At 48.3% G+C, this 13,240-nt stretch overlaps 1 protein-coding gene across 4 annotated transcripts in view; it reads right to left on the reverse strand.

The window, feature by feature from the left end:
• Nucleotides 1-12,532, reverse strand: part of PM20D1 (peptidase M20 domain containing 1) — a 28,909-nt gene extending 16,377 nt beyond the window's left edge. Inside the window, exons 1-4 of one of the 4 annotated variants that reach the window (XM_033918829.1) lie at nucleotides 7,831-8,130; nucleotides 5,778-5,897; nucleotides 2,453-2,539; nucleotides 218-450 (exon numbers count right to left, since the gene is read on the reverse strand). In XM_033918829.1, the coding sequence (XP_033774720.1) occupies nucleotides 218-450; nucleotides 2,453-2,539; nucleotides 5,778-5,897; nucleotides 7,831-8,002 (612 nt within the window). In that variant the 5' untranslated portion in view covers nucleotides 8,003-8,130. Of the gene's footprint in view, nucleotides 1-217; nucleotides 451-2,452; nucleotides 2,540-5,777; nucleotides 5,898-7,830; nucleotides 8,131-12,513 lie in introns of those variants that run through there. The other 3 variants (XM_033918827.1, XM_033918830.1, XM_033918828.1) reach the window with 3 other exon arrangements.
• Nucleotides 12,533-13,240: the final 708 nt, after the last annotated feature.

Below are 13,240 nucleotides of genomic sequence, written 5' to 3' on the forward strand. Positions count from 1 at the left end.
AGTGGTTGATCATTGGAACAAGCTTCCAGTGCAGGTGATCGAGGCAGACAGCGTGCCAGACTTTAAGAATAAATGGGATACCCATGTGGGATCCCTACGAGGGTCAAGATAAGGAAATTGGGTCATTAGGGCATAGACAGGGGGTGAGTAAGCAGAGTGGGCAGACTTGATGGGCTGTAGCCCTTTTCTGCCGTCATCTTCTATGTTTCTATGTTACCATTGCTGCGTTCTTGTCATCTAGCGTCCCTCGGCCATACAGAAACCCATCACGCTCCTGGCCAGAGAAAGGGGGTACTTCCCAGCCCTCGTCAGAGGCCGGCACCACATCCAGGTGAGCGAGAAGCATGTACGGCTGGAGGAGGGGGTCGGAGCCGTGCACTGTGAAGAGATGGCTGAACCCTCCAACCACCTCATGGTGAACAAAGCTGGAGGAGAAGACTCGAGGGAAGACTGCGAGGGAGAGAAGAAACAGAGGAGCCGGAATCAGCAAATGGGCGAGAACACGCTTTGAATTTTTTATCCTTATCCATATAATCTTGCAGGTCACACAAAATGAAAACAACACTAAATAAAAAAAATTATATATCAAACTTTAGTCCAGGGGTAGGCAATTCCAGTCCTTGAGAGCCGGAGCCAGGTCAGGTGTTCAGGATAGCCACAATAAATATGCATGAGACAGATTTGCATCTCAAGGAGGCAGTGCATGCAAATCCATCTCATACATAGTCATTGTGGAGATTCTGAAAACCTGACCTGGCTCCGGCTCTCGAGGACCGGAATTGCCTACCCCTGCTTTAGTCCATTCTATCGCAGCAAAGAAAAATAAAAGTTTACAACCACTCAAATTACTACATTCCAACTGCCATTCAAGGAAAGCAGGTGCATCTGCCGATATTGTGGGTTCAAACCCCGCGCTGCTCCTTGTGACCCTGGGCAAGTCACTTAATCCTCCATGGCCCCAGGTACGTTAGATAGATTGTCAGCCCACCAGGACAGAGAGGGAAAAATGCTTGAGTACCTGATTGTAAAAACCACTTAGATAACCTTGATAGGCGGTATATAAAAATCCTAATAAACTTGAAACTTGATAACTTCATGCCTTTTGAAATAAGTGTGTTTTTCACGGCCTCCTATACAAGAGAGATTATCCGTCATCATTCTAGAGCAGCGGTATTCAACCCAGTCCTCAGGGACCACCTGGCCAGTCGGGTTTTCAAAGTCTCTGTCATCCATATTCATTGTGGATATCCTGAAAACCCGACTGGCCGTGGGTTGAATACCATTGTTCCAGCGCAGTGTCTCTCAAACTGTATGCCACAGCACAATGGCGTGTCCCGAAGAGATTCCGGGTGCGCCATGAGAGATTCCAGAATTTTACGTGTTTTTTTATCACTGGCCGTGGCGGTAATAGCTCCTGCGCTCAAAGAATTCCTATAAGCGTCAGAGCTGTTACTGCTGCAGCCAGCACTAAAAACCGTGCTATGCTTTTGTAAAAGGTGGGGTTTATTTTTAAAAATTCCCTTCATAAGTACACACTAGAATAGATGACATGTACAATATGTTGCGTACGCAACAGTCTGTCAATGCTGTGAGAGTCTGTGTGCGGGATACAACTGCCCAGATAAGCATCATTCTTTGATGCGATTGGTCCTTGAAAACTAACAGCAAGTAATTTTAGTTTTTTTAAAAAAATTTTTATGCAGTAGTTATCCTTACTTAAGAACATAAGAATAGCCTCACTGGGTCAGACCAATGGTCCATCAAGTCCAGTAGCCCATTCTCACGGTGGCCAATCCAGGTCACTAGTACCTGGCCAAAACCCAAGGAGTAGCAATAGTCCAATCAAGGTTTGATTACCATTTGGATCTTCTTATCTCTGCGAACTTGGATTTTCAGCTCTTACAAAAGACTGCAGATGATGGATGATGAAATGCGGGTTTGCTTGTTGACTATCGAGCTACATTTTAAGTTAATTTGCATTCAAAAACAAGCACATCCATCGGATTGATTAGCAATTCTATTCTATTTACTTTAGTTTCACTATTGTTAAAATTACCCATACACAGCTTAAAGAACTTTAAATAAATAACTCTCAAATTTAATTATTTTTTTGGTTTTGCAATTTTATAATTTCATTTACAATGTGCCACAAAAACCATTTGCTCCGTTTAGTGTGCCGGAGCTAAAAAGGTTTGAGACTGACTGTTCTAGAGGAAGATCTTTCCACATAGTGACCGATCTTCCTCTGGTTGTGCTAGGTGGAATGAGGGTGGAAATTTTGGGAGGCCCTTAAAAACCAACAACGGCATTTTAAATCAGATTTGCCAATGAAGTTTAAAGCAGTCTGGAGACTGTTCCCCAAGGGAATGACTCGCAGATGCCACAATGGGCTGCCAATTCAGTTTCTGTATCCCCCTCCCCCACACCATCCTGAGACAGGAGAGAACGCTACCTTTACGAATGTAAGCGCCGAACTCCTCCATTGCAGTGGTAGTCACGTTGCCAGGAGAGAAGGAGACTGTCGGGATCCTGATAGCTCCTAAAAAAAATGCAATGGACAGAGTCAAAAGCAAATCACTAAACAATAAGACAGAACTGCCACTACAATGCTCCCCCTTCACAGCTCCCCCCCCCCCAATGTAATCACAGTGGACTTATTCTCTCATAGGACAGCAGCTGGCCAATTCCACCTCCTCCTTCAATGAGCTTTCTCACATTGGCTACAGCAGGCTAATACCCTCCCCCCCAACAAACACACACACTCCTTCACTCTCTCATGGGACCAGCTCACATAAGAACATAAGAATAGCTTTACTGGATCAGACCATTGGTCCATCCCCACAGTGGCCAATCTAGGTCACCAGTACCTGGCCAAAACCCAAAGAGCAGCAACATTCCAGAATCACAGAGTAGCAACATTCTGATCCAGGGCAAGCAGTGGCTTCTGTCTCAATAGCAGACTATGGGCTTTTCCTCCAGGAACTTGTCCAAACCTTTCTTAAAACCAGCTACATTAACTGTCCTTACCACTACTTCTGGCAACGCATTCCAAGAGCTTAAGTATTCTCTGAGTGAAAAAATATTTCCTCCTCTTGGGTTTCAAAGCATTTCCCTGTAACTTCACTGAGTGTCCCCTAGTCTCTGTAATTTTGGACAGTGTAAAAAAAATCGACCCACTTGCTCCTTCCTCACACTTTGCTGCCCTGCTCTGCTCTGCTCACAGATGTCGATGAACAGCATAGAAACGAGGTCCATACTCAATTCTTCTAACCCTGCTCTGCGCCCCTCCCAGGCTTTACCCCTCGCTCTCCCACCACTTCTCTTTATCCTATAGCTGAGGCTGCTTTACCTAGGAGCAGGAGTGGCTCAGCAGTTAAAACCACTGCCTCGGCACCCTGAGATTGTGGGCTCCATCCCCCTGTTGCTCCCTGTGGCCCTGGGAAAGTCACTTAATCCTCCATTACTCCACTGAGTACTTGAATGCAAAAACCGCCTTGATGGTACTGCAAAGGGCAGTATATAAGTACCTTAATAAACATACAACTTCCTGTTAACGTAATAGGAGCAAAACACATACAGTATCCATGGCACCCTTTTTGTCTGTCTTGTAAGCTCCTTTGAGCAGGGACTGTCTTCTTTGTGACTCTGTACAAAGCTACGTATGTCTGGTAGCGCTATATAAATGCTAATTAAGCCTATGTTACTGCTTTAGTCATTCGTGTTACATCTTTAAGTGCGGAACTTTGATCTTCACCAGTAGATGGCACTGTGGCCCAGCAGGAGATGTTTGTACGACAGAGACAAGGTACCAGGAACTCCAGGGGTTTGCCTAAGGGTTAGTAGCGGAACGTAAAATGAGATTATTTATAAAATCTCAGAAGAAAAATCTTGTTCAGGGTGGTTTACAAATTAACGTCCCAGTGTTTAACTCGCTTTGCAGTGTTATACTCACTGTCACTGCCAGTCACTCTTAACGCCTTCCATATGGCCTAATACGTCAACCGTTATTCCACATCAGGTCTGGTGACTATGCCAATGCCTAGATTTTTAATAAATTATTCAGCATTTACACATTGAGCAAAAAGATTTACTGTACCTACCTGAGAAGAAGAACTGAGTTCTGGGAACTCTATAACCACCCTGTGCAAACCTCATCCATGCAAAAGCTAGATGGACTAACCCAAGAACATTCTCTCTCTCTCTCTACCCCCCCCATGCTTGCATTCTCTTTTTTTTCCATTTTAACACCAACACAGACAGGCAGCAGAAAAAAAAGAAAGAACTACCCACATACTTATCAATAAACTCATCTAATCCTACTGAAATCTCTGCCACATCTATTGTCACTCTCCAAACAAAAAGACTCCTCCACTGACAGAGAGGCTTACCCTAACTGGAAAGGCTAAAGGAAAGAAACTTAGCAGGTAAGCCCCAATTTCTTCTTCCTTAGCGTCCTTGCATACCAGCTCAGATGCATGGAAAATACTGCAGGAGTAACCATCATGTGTGGAACACTCCAAAAATTGCCATCGAGACTCCTTCACCTGCCTAGCTTGAATGTCAATCCAATGCTTCACCAAAGCAAGTAGAGAGGACCCGAGTGGCTGCTCAACAGATTCTTGTGGAGAAAAAGAAGACTGTGCTCTGTCCACAAGGCCACCTGCGCTCTGGCAGAATGTGCTTTCAGTTGTGCTGGTACCTGACGCCCCTTCAGAATATAAGTAGAGGCATCAACTTTCTTAATGCATTGCCTTTCCCCATATTGATCCCCAAATGGAATGATCAGTCTGTCTGAACATCTAAATTCCTGAACATCCTGCCTGAAAAGATTTGCCTGATAGGAAGCAAGGACTTTTGCGTTGCCTTATCACCTTTGGGATATCACGTAAGACCGCAATGGAAATACTCTGGTTCACATGGAATGGTGAAACCACCTTGGGAAGGAAAAGGGAGCCACGCCACTTTCTCCCCAGAGAAGACCAAGAAGAACGTACGCAGGTAGGGCTAGTCTCAGTCTTTGACCAAGGGCCGCCGCGTGAGCAGACTGCTGGTCACGATGGACCACTGGACATGTTCTTAAGAGCTCTCTACAAGACAAGGCCTGTAGCTCAGAAATTCTCCGGGCCAAGAAGTAGCTGCCAGAAATTCCGTCTTCAACATGACATGTTTAAGAGTACTCAAAGGCTTAACGAAACCATGTGGCAAAATGGTCAAAATTAAATTTAAATCCCAGGATGCTATGGGGGCCAAAAGAGCTTAACTCCCTTGAGGAACTTCACCACATCTGGATAAGCAGTTGGGCAACAGTTTATCTCAGACTAGGCCCTGAAAACAGGCCAGTGTCAACACCTGATCTTTGAGAGAAGCCATCAGAAAAACTCTGTCAAAGCCGTCCTGCAGAAACTCCAGTGTTTCCAAAACCGATCCTGGCACCACCATACTCGAAACATAAGACAGTGATGTAGATCTTTGATGTGACTGACATTACTCTGCCTGAACTTTTTCACTTCTGCAGTGGCGTAGTGAGGGGGGTACTGGCACCCCCCCCCGCCCCTTCCCGTATCTTTTTATCTTCGTCGTGAACAGCCACGAAGTAGCTGCTCACGTTGGCTTTGGCGCTCTCTCTAACCCGTGCCTAGGAATTCATGTCAGAGAGAGCCCTGAAGCGAGCAGCTACTTGCGACATAGATAAAAAGGTATGGGGAAGGGGTGCACGTGCAACAGGGGGGCAGGGAAGAGGGTGGGAGAGGAGCACAACTGCCCTGGGCGCTGCTCACCCCCGTTGTGTAACTGCTTCCGTAGCCATGCCCTCTCAAGAACCAGACCATAAGACAAAGCAGAGATAGGTCCAACATCCTCACTGGTCTCTGGACCACAGGGTGGACACCCCAGAGGATCTGCAAAAGTTAGAAGAATGGTCTAAGGTCTGGCAACTAAAATTTAAGGCAAAGAAGTGCACAGCAATGCATTTGAGGAGTAGAAATACGAGGAAGCTGGGAGGTGAGAGGCTGATATGCACCAAAGAGGAAGGGACCTTGGAGCAATTGTGTCTGAGAATCTGAAGGTGCAGAAACTGTGTGCCAAGGCAATGGCTGTAGCCAGAAGGATGCTAGGATATCTAGAGAGAGGCATAGCCGGGAGAAGAATGGAGGTGTTCATGAGTAGTGTTCAATTCTGGAGACCGTAGCTGGCGAAGCGGTCCAGCAAAAGGCGACAAAGATAGTAGGAGGTTTGAGCTAAAAGTGAGCAGAAGCGTGCAAAAGTGTACAGACAGCTGAAGAGCAGATTCTCCCAGTGCCCCATGCATGCTCCATGCACACTGTCAAATGCAGAAAACAGCATGGAGAGCTGAAGAGGGGATTCTCGGCTACAAATACAGGAGTTGCAGCAAAGGGATGCAGTGAGCAGAAGCGTGCAACTCTTTACCAGATTCTCCCAGTGCCCCATGCATGCTCCATGCACACTGTCAAATGCAGAAAACAGCATGGAGAGCTGAAGAGAGGATTCTGGGCTAGCAATACAGGAGTTGCAGCAAAGGGATGCAGTGAGCAGAAGCTTGCAACTCTTTACAATACAGACAGCTGAAGAGCAGATTCTCCCAGTGCCCCATGCATGCTCCATGCACACTGTCAAATGCAGAAAACAGCATGGAGAGCTGAAGAGGGGATTCTGGGCTACAAATACAGGAGTTGCAGCAAAGGGATGCAGTGAGCAGAAGCTTGCAACTCTTTACAATACAGACAGCTGAAGAGCAGATTCTCCCAGTGCCCCATGCATGCTCCATGCACACTGTCAAATGCAGAAAACAGCATGGAGAGCTGAAGAGGGGATTCTCGGCTACAAATACAGGAGTTGCAGCAAAGGGATGCAGTGAGCAGAAGCGTGCAACTCTTTACCAGATTCTCCCAGTGCCCCATGCATGCTCCATGCACACTGTCAAATGCAGAAAACAGCATGGAGAGCTGAAGAGAGGATTCTGGGCTAGCAATACAGGAGTTGCAGCAAAGGGATGCAGTGAGCAGAAGCTTGCAACTCTTTACAATACAGACAGCTGAAGAGCAGATTCTCCCAGTGCCCCATGCATGCTCCATGCACACTGTCAAATGCAGAAAACAGCATGGAGAGCTGAAGAGGGGATTCTGGGCTACAAATACAGGAGTTGCAGCAAAGGGATGCAGTGAGCAGAAGCTTGCAACTCTTTACAATACAGACAGCTGAAGAGCAGATTCTCCCAGTGCCCCATGCATGCTCCATGCACACTGTCAAATGCAGAAAACAGCATGGAGAGCTGAAGAGGGGATTCTCGGCTACAAATACAGGAGTTGCAGCAAAGGGATGCAGTGAGCAGAAGCGTGCAACTCTTTACCAGATTCTCCCAGTGCCCCATGCATGCTCCATGCACACTGTCAAATGCAGAAAACAGCATGGAGAGCTGAAGAGAGGATTCTGGGCTAGCAATACAGGAGTTGCAGCAAAGGGATGCAGTGAGCAGAAGCTTGCAACTCTTTACAATACAGACAGCTGAAGAGCAGATTCTCCCAGTGCCCCATGCATGCTCCATGCACACTGTCAAATGCAGAAAACAGCATGGAGAGCTGAAGAGGGGATTCTGGGCTACAAATACAGGAGTTGCAGCAAAGGGATGCAGTGAGCAGAAGCGTGCAACTCTTTACCAGATTCTCCCAGTGCCCCATGCATGCTCCATGCACACTGTCAAATGCAGAAAACAGCATGGAGAGCTGAAGAGAGGATTCTGGGCTAGCAATCCAGGAGTTGCAGCAAAGCGTGCAGCTCTTCCACCTCTACAAGTGGTGCAAAGGGTGCCTCGACCTGTCAGCGCCTCCCGCAGCTGCTCCTTCTCCTGGACTCCGAAGCCCAGCAGCCCGCGTCGGCTTCTCAGCGGCAGCGGCGACGGCTCAGGGCAGAGGCCGCTTCTCAGCAGCAGCAGCGCCGTCACCCCCAGCGCCGCGAGCGCCACCAGCGCCGTCCTGCCGCGAGCCATGGCCACTCCGAGGGGCGCGCGGCCCGCCACGCCTACGGCAGCCAATCACCCAGGCAGGGCCCCTGCCGCGGGGCGTCCTGGGAGTTGTAGTGCTGGTGCCCAAGCGGCAGCTGAGGTTCCAAATCGAATCGCCAACGTTCCAAATCGAATGCCAGCGTTTCAGGATTCTAGAATCTCAAAGATGATGTAGTAACTACATTCCATGGTAGCAGTGGATTCGGTGGCATGAGGTCAGGGCATTCTCCATCTCCACTGAAGGCCCTGACCCTGGGGATTCGGTGTCTTTTCCGAATCCCTTGGAAGGCTGCATACTGACCAATCAGCACAACGACCGAGATTCGGTTCCTGTTAGTGAATCCTCCTAAAGGCTTTTTTTTGTTTGTTTTAATTTATAACATTGTATTGAAGGAATCAAATAAATATACAATAATATAATACAAAAGATAGTCATTTTCTAATGTTTCCATACACATTTCTATCATTCCTCCAAACTAAATGCTTGTTTGCTGTAATTTCATTGTTGGGCAGAACAGCTGAGCCGACCCAACCAACCAAATTCAAACAAGACATTAAAAAGTCTTCAGAGGCATTTGCTCAAGAAACTGAATCCTGTGGTAGCAACAGGCTCGGGAGTGAGCCCGATGCCCATTTGGGTTCCTGCGTGCTCCTGAAGATAGTGCTGGGCTTCATGCTGGCATCGTAGCCTGGGCCGCCCAAGATGGAGGGGGCTACGGAGCAACTGTCCAGGTTTGTTGGAAGGGGGGGGGTGTTGTTTGGCAGCAGTTTTGTTGAGGAAATGGAGGCCTATTGAAAGCAATGGACAGATCGAGACATTTATTCATTGTCAAAGGTGACTCGGACAAGAGGTCATGGACTGAAGCTGTGGGGGGACGGGGACAGGGCCAGGACAAATGTCAGAAAGTTCTGCTTCACACAGCGAGTAGTGAACGCCTGGAACGCTCTCCCGGAAGAGGTTGTGGAGGAAACCACCATTCGAGGATTTAAGGGCAAGTTGGACGCACGTCTTCTTGAAAGACTCATTGAGGGATACGAGTAACTAAGGTATTGGCCAGGGCTGGGCCTCCGCGTGTGCGGATCGCCAGACTAGATGGTCTCATCCGGTGCAGGCATTTCTTATGTTATTCAGTTTTCTCTACCGTTCTCCCAGGACACCTGAGAACGGTTTACATGAGTTTATTCAGTTACTCAAGCATTTTTCCTTGTCTGTCCTGGTGAGCTCACACTCCATCTAATGTACCTGGGGCAATGGGGGGAATAAGTGACTTGCCAGGGTCACAAGGTGCAGCGTGGCGAGGCTGTAGCTTTAACCACTGCGCCACATTCGGTAAAACCCGGATGTATCAATTCGTCCTCCTTTTTCTGGAGCCATATGGTAGCCCTAGTTAGAGGCTCGGCTAAAGCTACAACAGCGGAGCAGCGAACCAATTTGCAGGCAGCCATGGGACACAAATTTGCCAAACGCCTGCCCTCGTGGCCGCGCAGTGCACACCGGTCTCGTTCTGCTCCACTCAGGCCTCCTCTTCCCTGGCACAGCACCACCCAGAAGAGCCATGCAGCAAAGTCAGGGAGTGGGACTTGCAAAGCCCCCGGTGCTGCGTCATAATTAGCCAGCTTCCCCCATTCCCTTCACATGTGCTCAGGTGTATCCAAGGCCCAGAACAGTCAATAGCCACTGTAGGGGCAAATATGTCTGCGGTGCCCAGGTAAGAAAACCATGTTTGTATATTTTATACTGGGTTTGGGGGTGGGAGATGCAGACTAGGAGGGGGTGATAGGAAAGGGCAGGGTTGATGCCAGGCCATGAAGGTGGGGGTATAGGGCAGGGCAGGGAGGAGACTGGGCTTTGGGAGGTGGGGGATAGGCAGGGGGCTAACTAGCTATGGGACAGTTTTGAATTTCGGGCGCTTTATTCTGTAATTGGTGAAGGTAAGTCTGTTTCTCATTTTACTGCTTATCCCTCCATCCTCAGCACTTAAGAGGTAAGAAGGGGTTAAGGTCTTTTCTCAACTCTTCCGACACAAATTCAGTTTTAAGAAATGCAAAACCAAGCATCTGTGATAATATCTTCTAGGTACAACCTCGCAATGTAAACTGAGGCTCTGTATTCTTGCACATCTTTGGATATTTGTGTGTATACCCTGTGGGGCTCATAATAATAAATTAAAAAAACCCAACGTCTAAAAAGTGGCCTCAATGGCTACTTGGACGATCAAAAAGCCTGATCATCCAAGTACCCATAATCAAAGCTGGTTTTAGACGTATCTAAAACCAGCTTAGGCCTTTCCCCTGCCTCTAAATGCATAGAGCAAAAAGAGGCGTTTTTAGAGGAGGGGAAAGGGTGGGAGGTGGGCCGACTTAGACATAGGCGTACAGCAGGTATAACCAAATGTTTAGGCAGATTGCCTAGTCGGCACTTATACGTTTTGACTTAGACCAAGTCAAAACAGGTATAAGTGCCGAAAAAGGGGCTGCTGAGCTGATGGCGGCCCGGCAACCTACCCCCCCCCCCCACCGCAACCATCGCGGCAGGAGAGATGGCTCATCTCCCCTGCTGCGATACAATCACCCCTCTACCCGAACTGCCACAACCCGCGGCAGGAGAGATGCCCAATCTCTCCTGCCGTAGGTTGTGGCAGTTCGGGTAGAGGAGTGATTGCATGGCCAATCTCCCCCCTCCGTGATGCATCACCCCCCCCCCCCCCCCGACAACGATCCGGGCAGGAGAGAGCCCAAGTCTTCCTGCCTTTGCGAGCCGCAACCCCCCTGCTGACATAAGGGCAAGAGGGAGGCCAAGCCCTCCTGCCCTGCTGAAACTCCTACTCCCCACCTCCCACTAAAATACGGGTACGAAGGATCCAAGGCCCTCCTGCCCTCGGCGCAACCCCCCCACGACTGCACCCCCAAATCCCCAATCGGCCCCCCCACTCCATACCTGAAAATCGTTGGTCGGACGGATGGGTGCCAAGCCCGTCAGTCCGACATGCCAGCCATCCCCAGAATGGCTGGCCTTAAGGCCTGATTGGCCCAGGCAGCTCAAACCCCGCCCATAGGTGGGGCCTGAGGTGCCTGGGCCAACCGGAATAGGCCCAGTAGCCTTAGGCCCCAATCGTTGTAGGGGGGGGGGGATTCTGTAATCAGTGTTGTGTTTGACAGACACCGGTTACAAAATCCAGCTTTTAGGCGAAGGACTGGCTCCTCCTTCACCTAAAAGCTCTTGTTTTGGGCGTTTGGGAGTTAGGCTTTTTAGGTTGATGATATGGTGTAAGTTTAGACGTAGTGGTGGTCTGGGCGTTTAAACAGCTGAACGTAGAGGCAGGACATTATCCAAAAAAATCCTCCTTTTTTTTCATAATGGACCATTTTCCCTGTTTCTACTTTCAACGTTTAAGGCCAAAAGGGGACTTAGAGACTTTTTTTTTTTATTATGCCCCTCCACGTGTATATATTATTCTCTTCTTGGAGAAAGCCTATAATGGCAGCAGGTCATGAGCGATTCTGCTGGTAGTTTGTGGGGGGAATATGACACGGTGATAGAATTCTTGCAAAGACGCCTTTCTCTAACTCTGTTATTTGTTTTAGATTTAAAGAATTCTGCGTTAAGGACATTTTGTGGGGAAGATCGACTCATTTGTTTACCGCATTTTATAATGTTTGTTCTTGAAATTGTGCATGTAAATGTTTTGTACTTTGCTTAGATTTAAGCCATTCATAAATTTTTAAAACAAATGAATGGGTCATTGTCCCCGTCCCCGTGAATAACCGCGGGAAACCAATTTAAGGAGAGAGAGGGAAGAATCAGAGTCTGAATGGGCCCAGCCACTGACCCTCAAGCCCTGCATTGAAAAATGCTGGTGTAGAAGGATCTTAAGGCTGGAACAGACACGGGATGTCACCATGTCATTCTCGACCAGGGATGTGCAGGCGTCTGCCTTTTCCAATAGAGGGCGACTTTGTGTTTTATAAAAGCAGTGCTGCCTTTTCAAAGGTGAAACATAGAAAGATGACGGCAGAAAAGGGCCACAGCCCATCAAGTCTGCCCACTCTATTGACCCACCCTATTAAATCTGAGTGCTAATGACCTAGTTCCTTAGCTCGACCCCCCGTAGGGATCCCACGTGGATGTCCCATTTATTCTTAAAGACGAGCACGCTGGTGGCCTTGATCACCTGCACCGGAAGTTTGTTCCAGTGATCTACCACCCTTTCTGTGAAGAAATACTTCCTGGTGTCACCACTAAATTTCCCTCCTCTGAGTTTCAGCGGGTGTCCCCTTGTGACCGAGGGTCCCTTGGTGGTGTTAAGGTTTGCTACATAGGGCCTGAAAAGCTTCTTTGCAGGATTTAATGTTACTGTACAAAATATCTGGCAGTGAAGGGATTTCGAGGTACTATCAGAATTTGAATATATTTTCTCTATAGAAAGCTATAAGAGGCCATTTCCCTCCTCCTGATGTATTTCCATTGGTTGGTGTTAGGTTAAAGTTAAGCTTACCAGGACATCAAAGCGTTTCGCCCATGCGTGCACAGATGCCCTCCAGATGTGGCCCCTGAAGAGATGAGGTTTGTGTGCGGAACGGGACAGGGCGGGCCGTGGGCTGAACAGGGAGGATCTTTTTTTAATTTTAACCCTATGAAAGCCAGAACTCAGTTTACATAATATTTCGGAATTATATAGCAAATTGTTTGAACTTAACGAGGGGCCGCTGAAAAGTTTTCAGCTCAGCCAAGAAGGGAACTTACAAGTTATTCCACATATTATTCACCCCTACGTTAGGGTTGTCAGATTTTCCAATTGGAAAATCCGGACTCCCCCCCAGACCCGCCCCCCCCCCCCCCCCAGGCACACCCAGTTCCACCCATCTCCGCCCAGCCTCACCCCTCGCTGCCTGCCCGATGCGATTTGAGGAGGCTTTTCAACACCCGGACAAAGTGCCGGGTATTGAAAAGCCATCCGGAGAAACGCGGACGTCGGGTAACCCTACCCCTAAGTTCAACACACTGATATCGTACTTGCAGCTAGGCTCTGTACTTTTCTCTGCTCGATGGAGGAGGGGGGGTGCAGAAATATTTGTTTGCGTAGGGCCTAATTTAATGTTAGTTCAGCTCTGCTTCCATATAAACATACAGGCTAATGATTCTTTGCGTTTTGGCAGTCAGGATCTGTTGTTTTGCTTTGGTTGCAGCTGCTTTTTGCCACCCCTGGGATGCTGCGGCCCTTG

This window comes from Geotrypetes seraphini, chromosome 13, assembly GCF_902459505.1.
Source record: "Geotrypetes seraphini chromosome 13, aGeoSer1.1, whole genome shotgun sequence".
Taxonomy (NCBI): domain Eukaryota; kingdom Metazoa; phylum Chordata; class Amphibia; order Gymnophiona; family Dermophiidae; genus Geotrypetes; species Geotrypetes seraphini.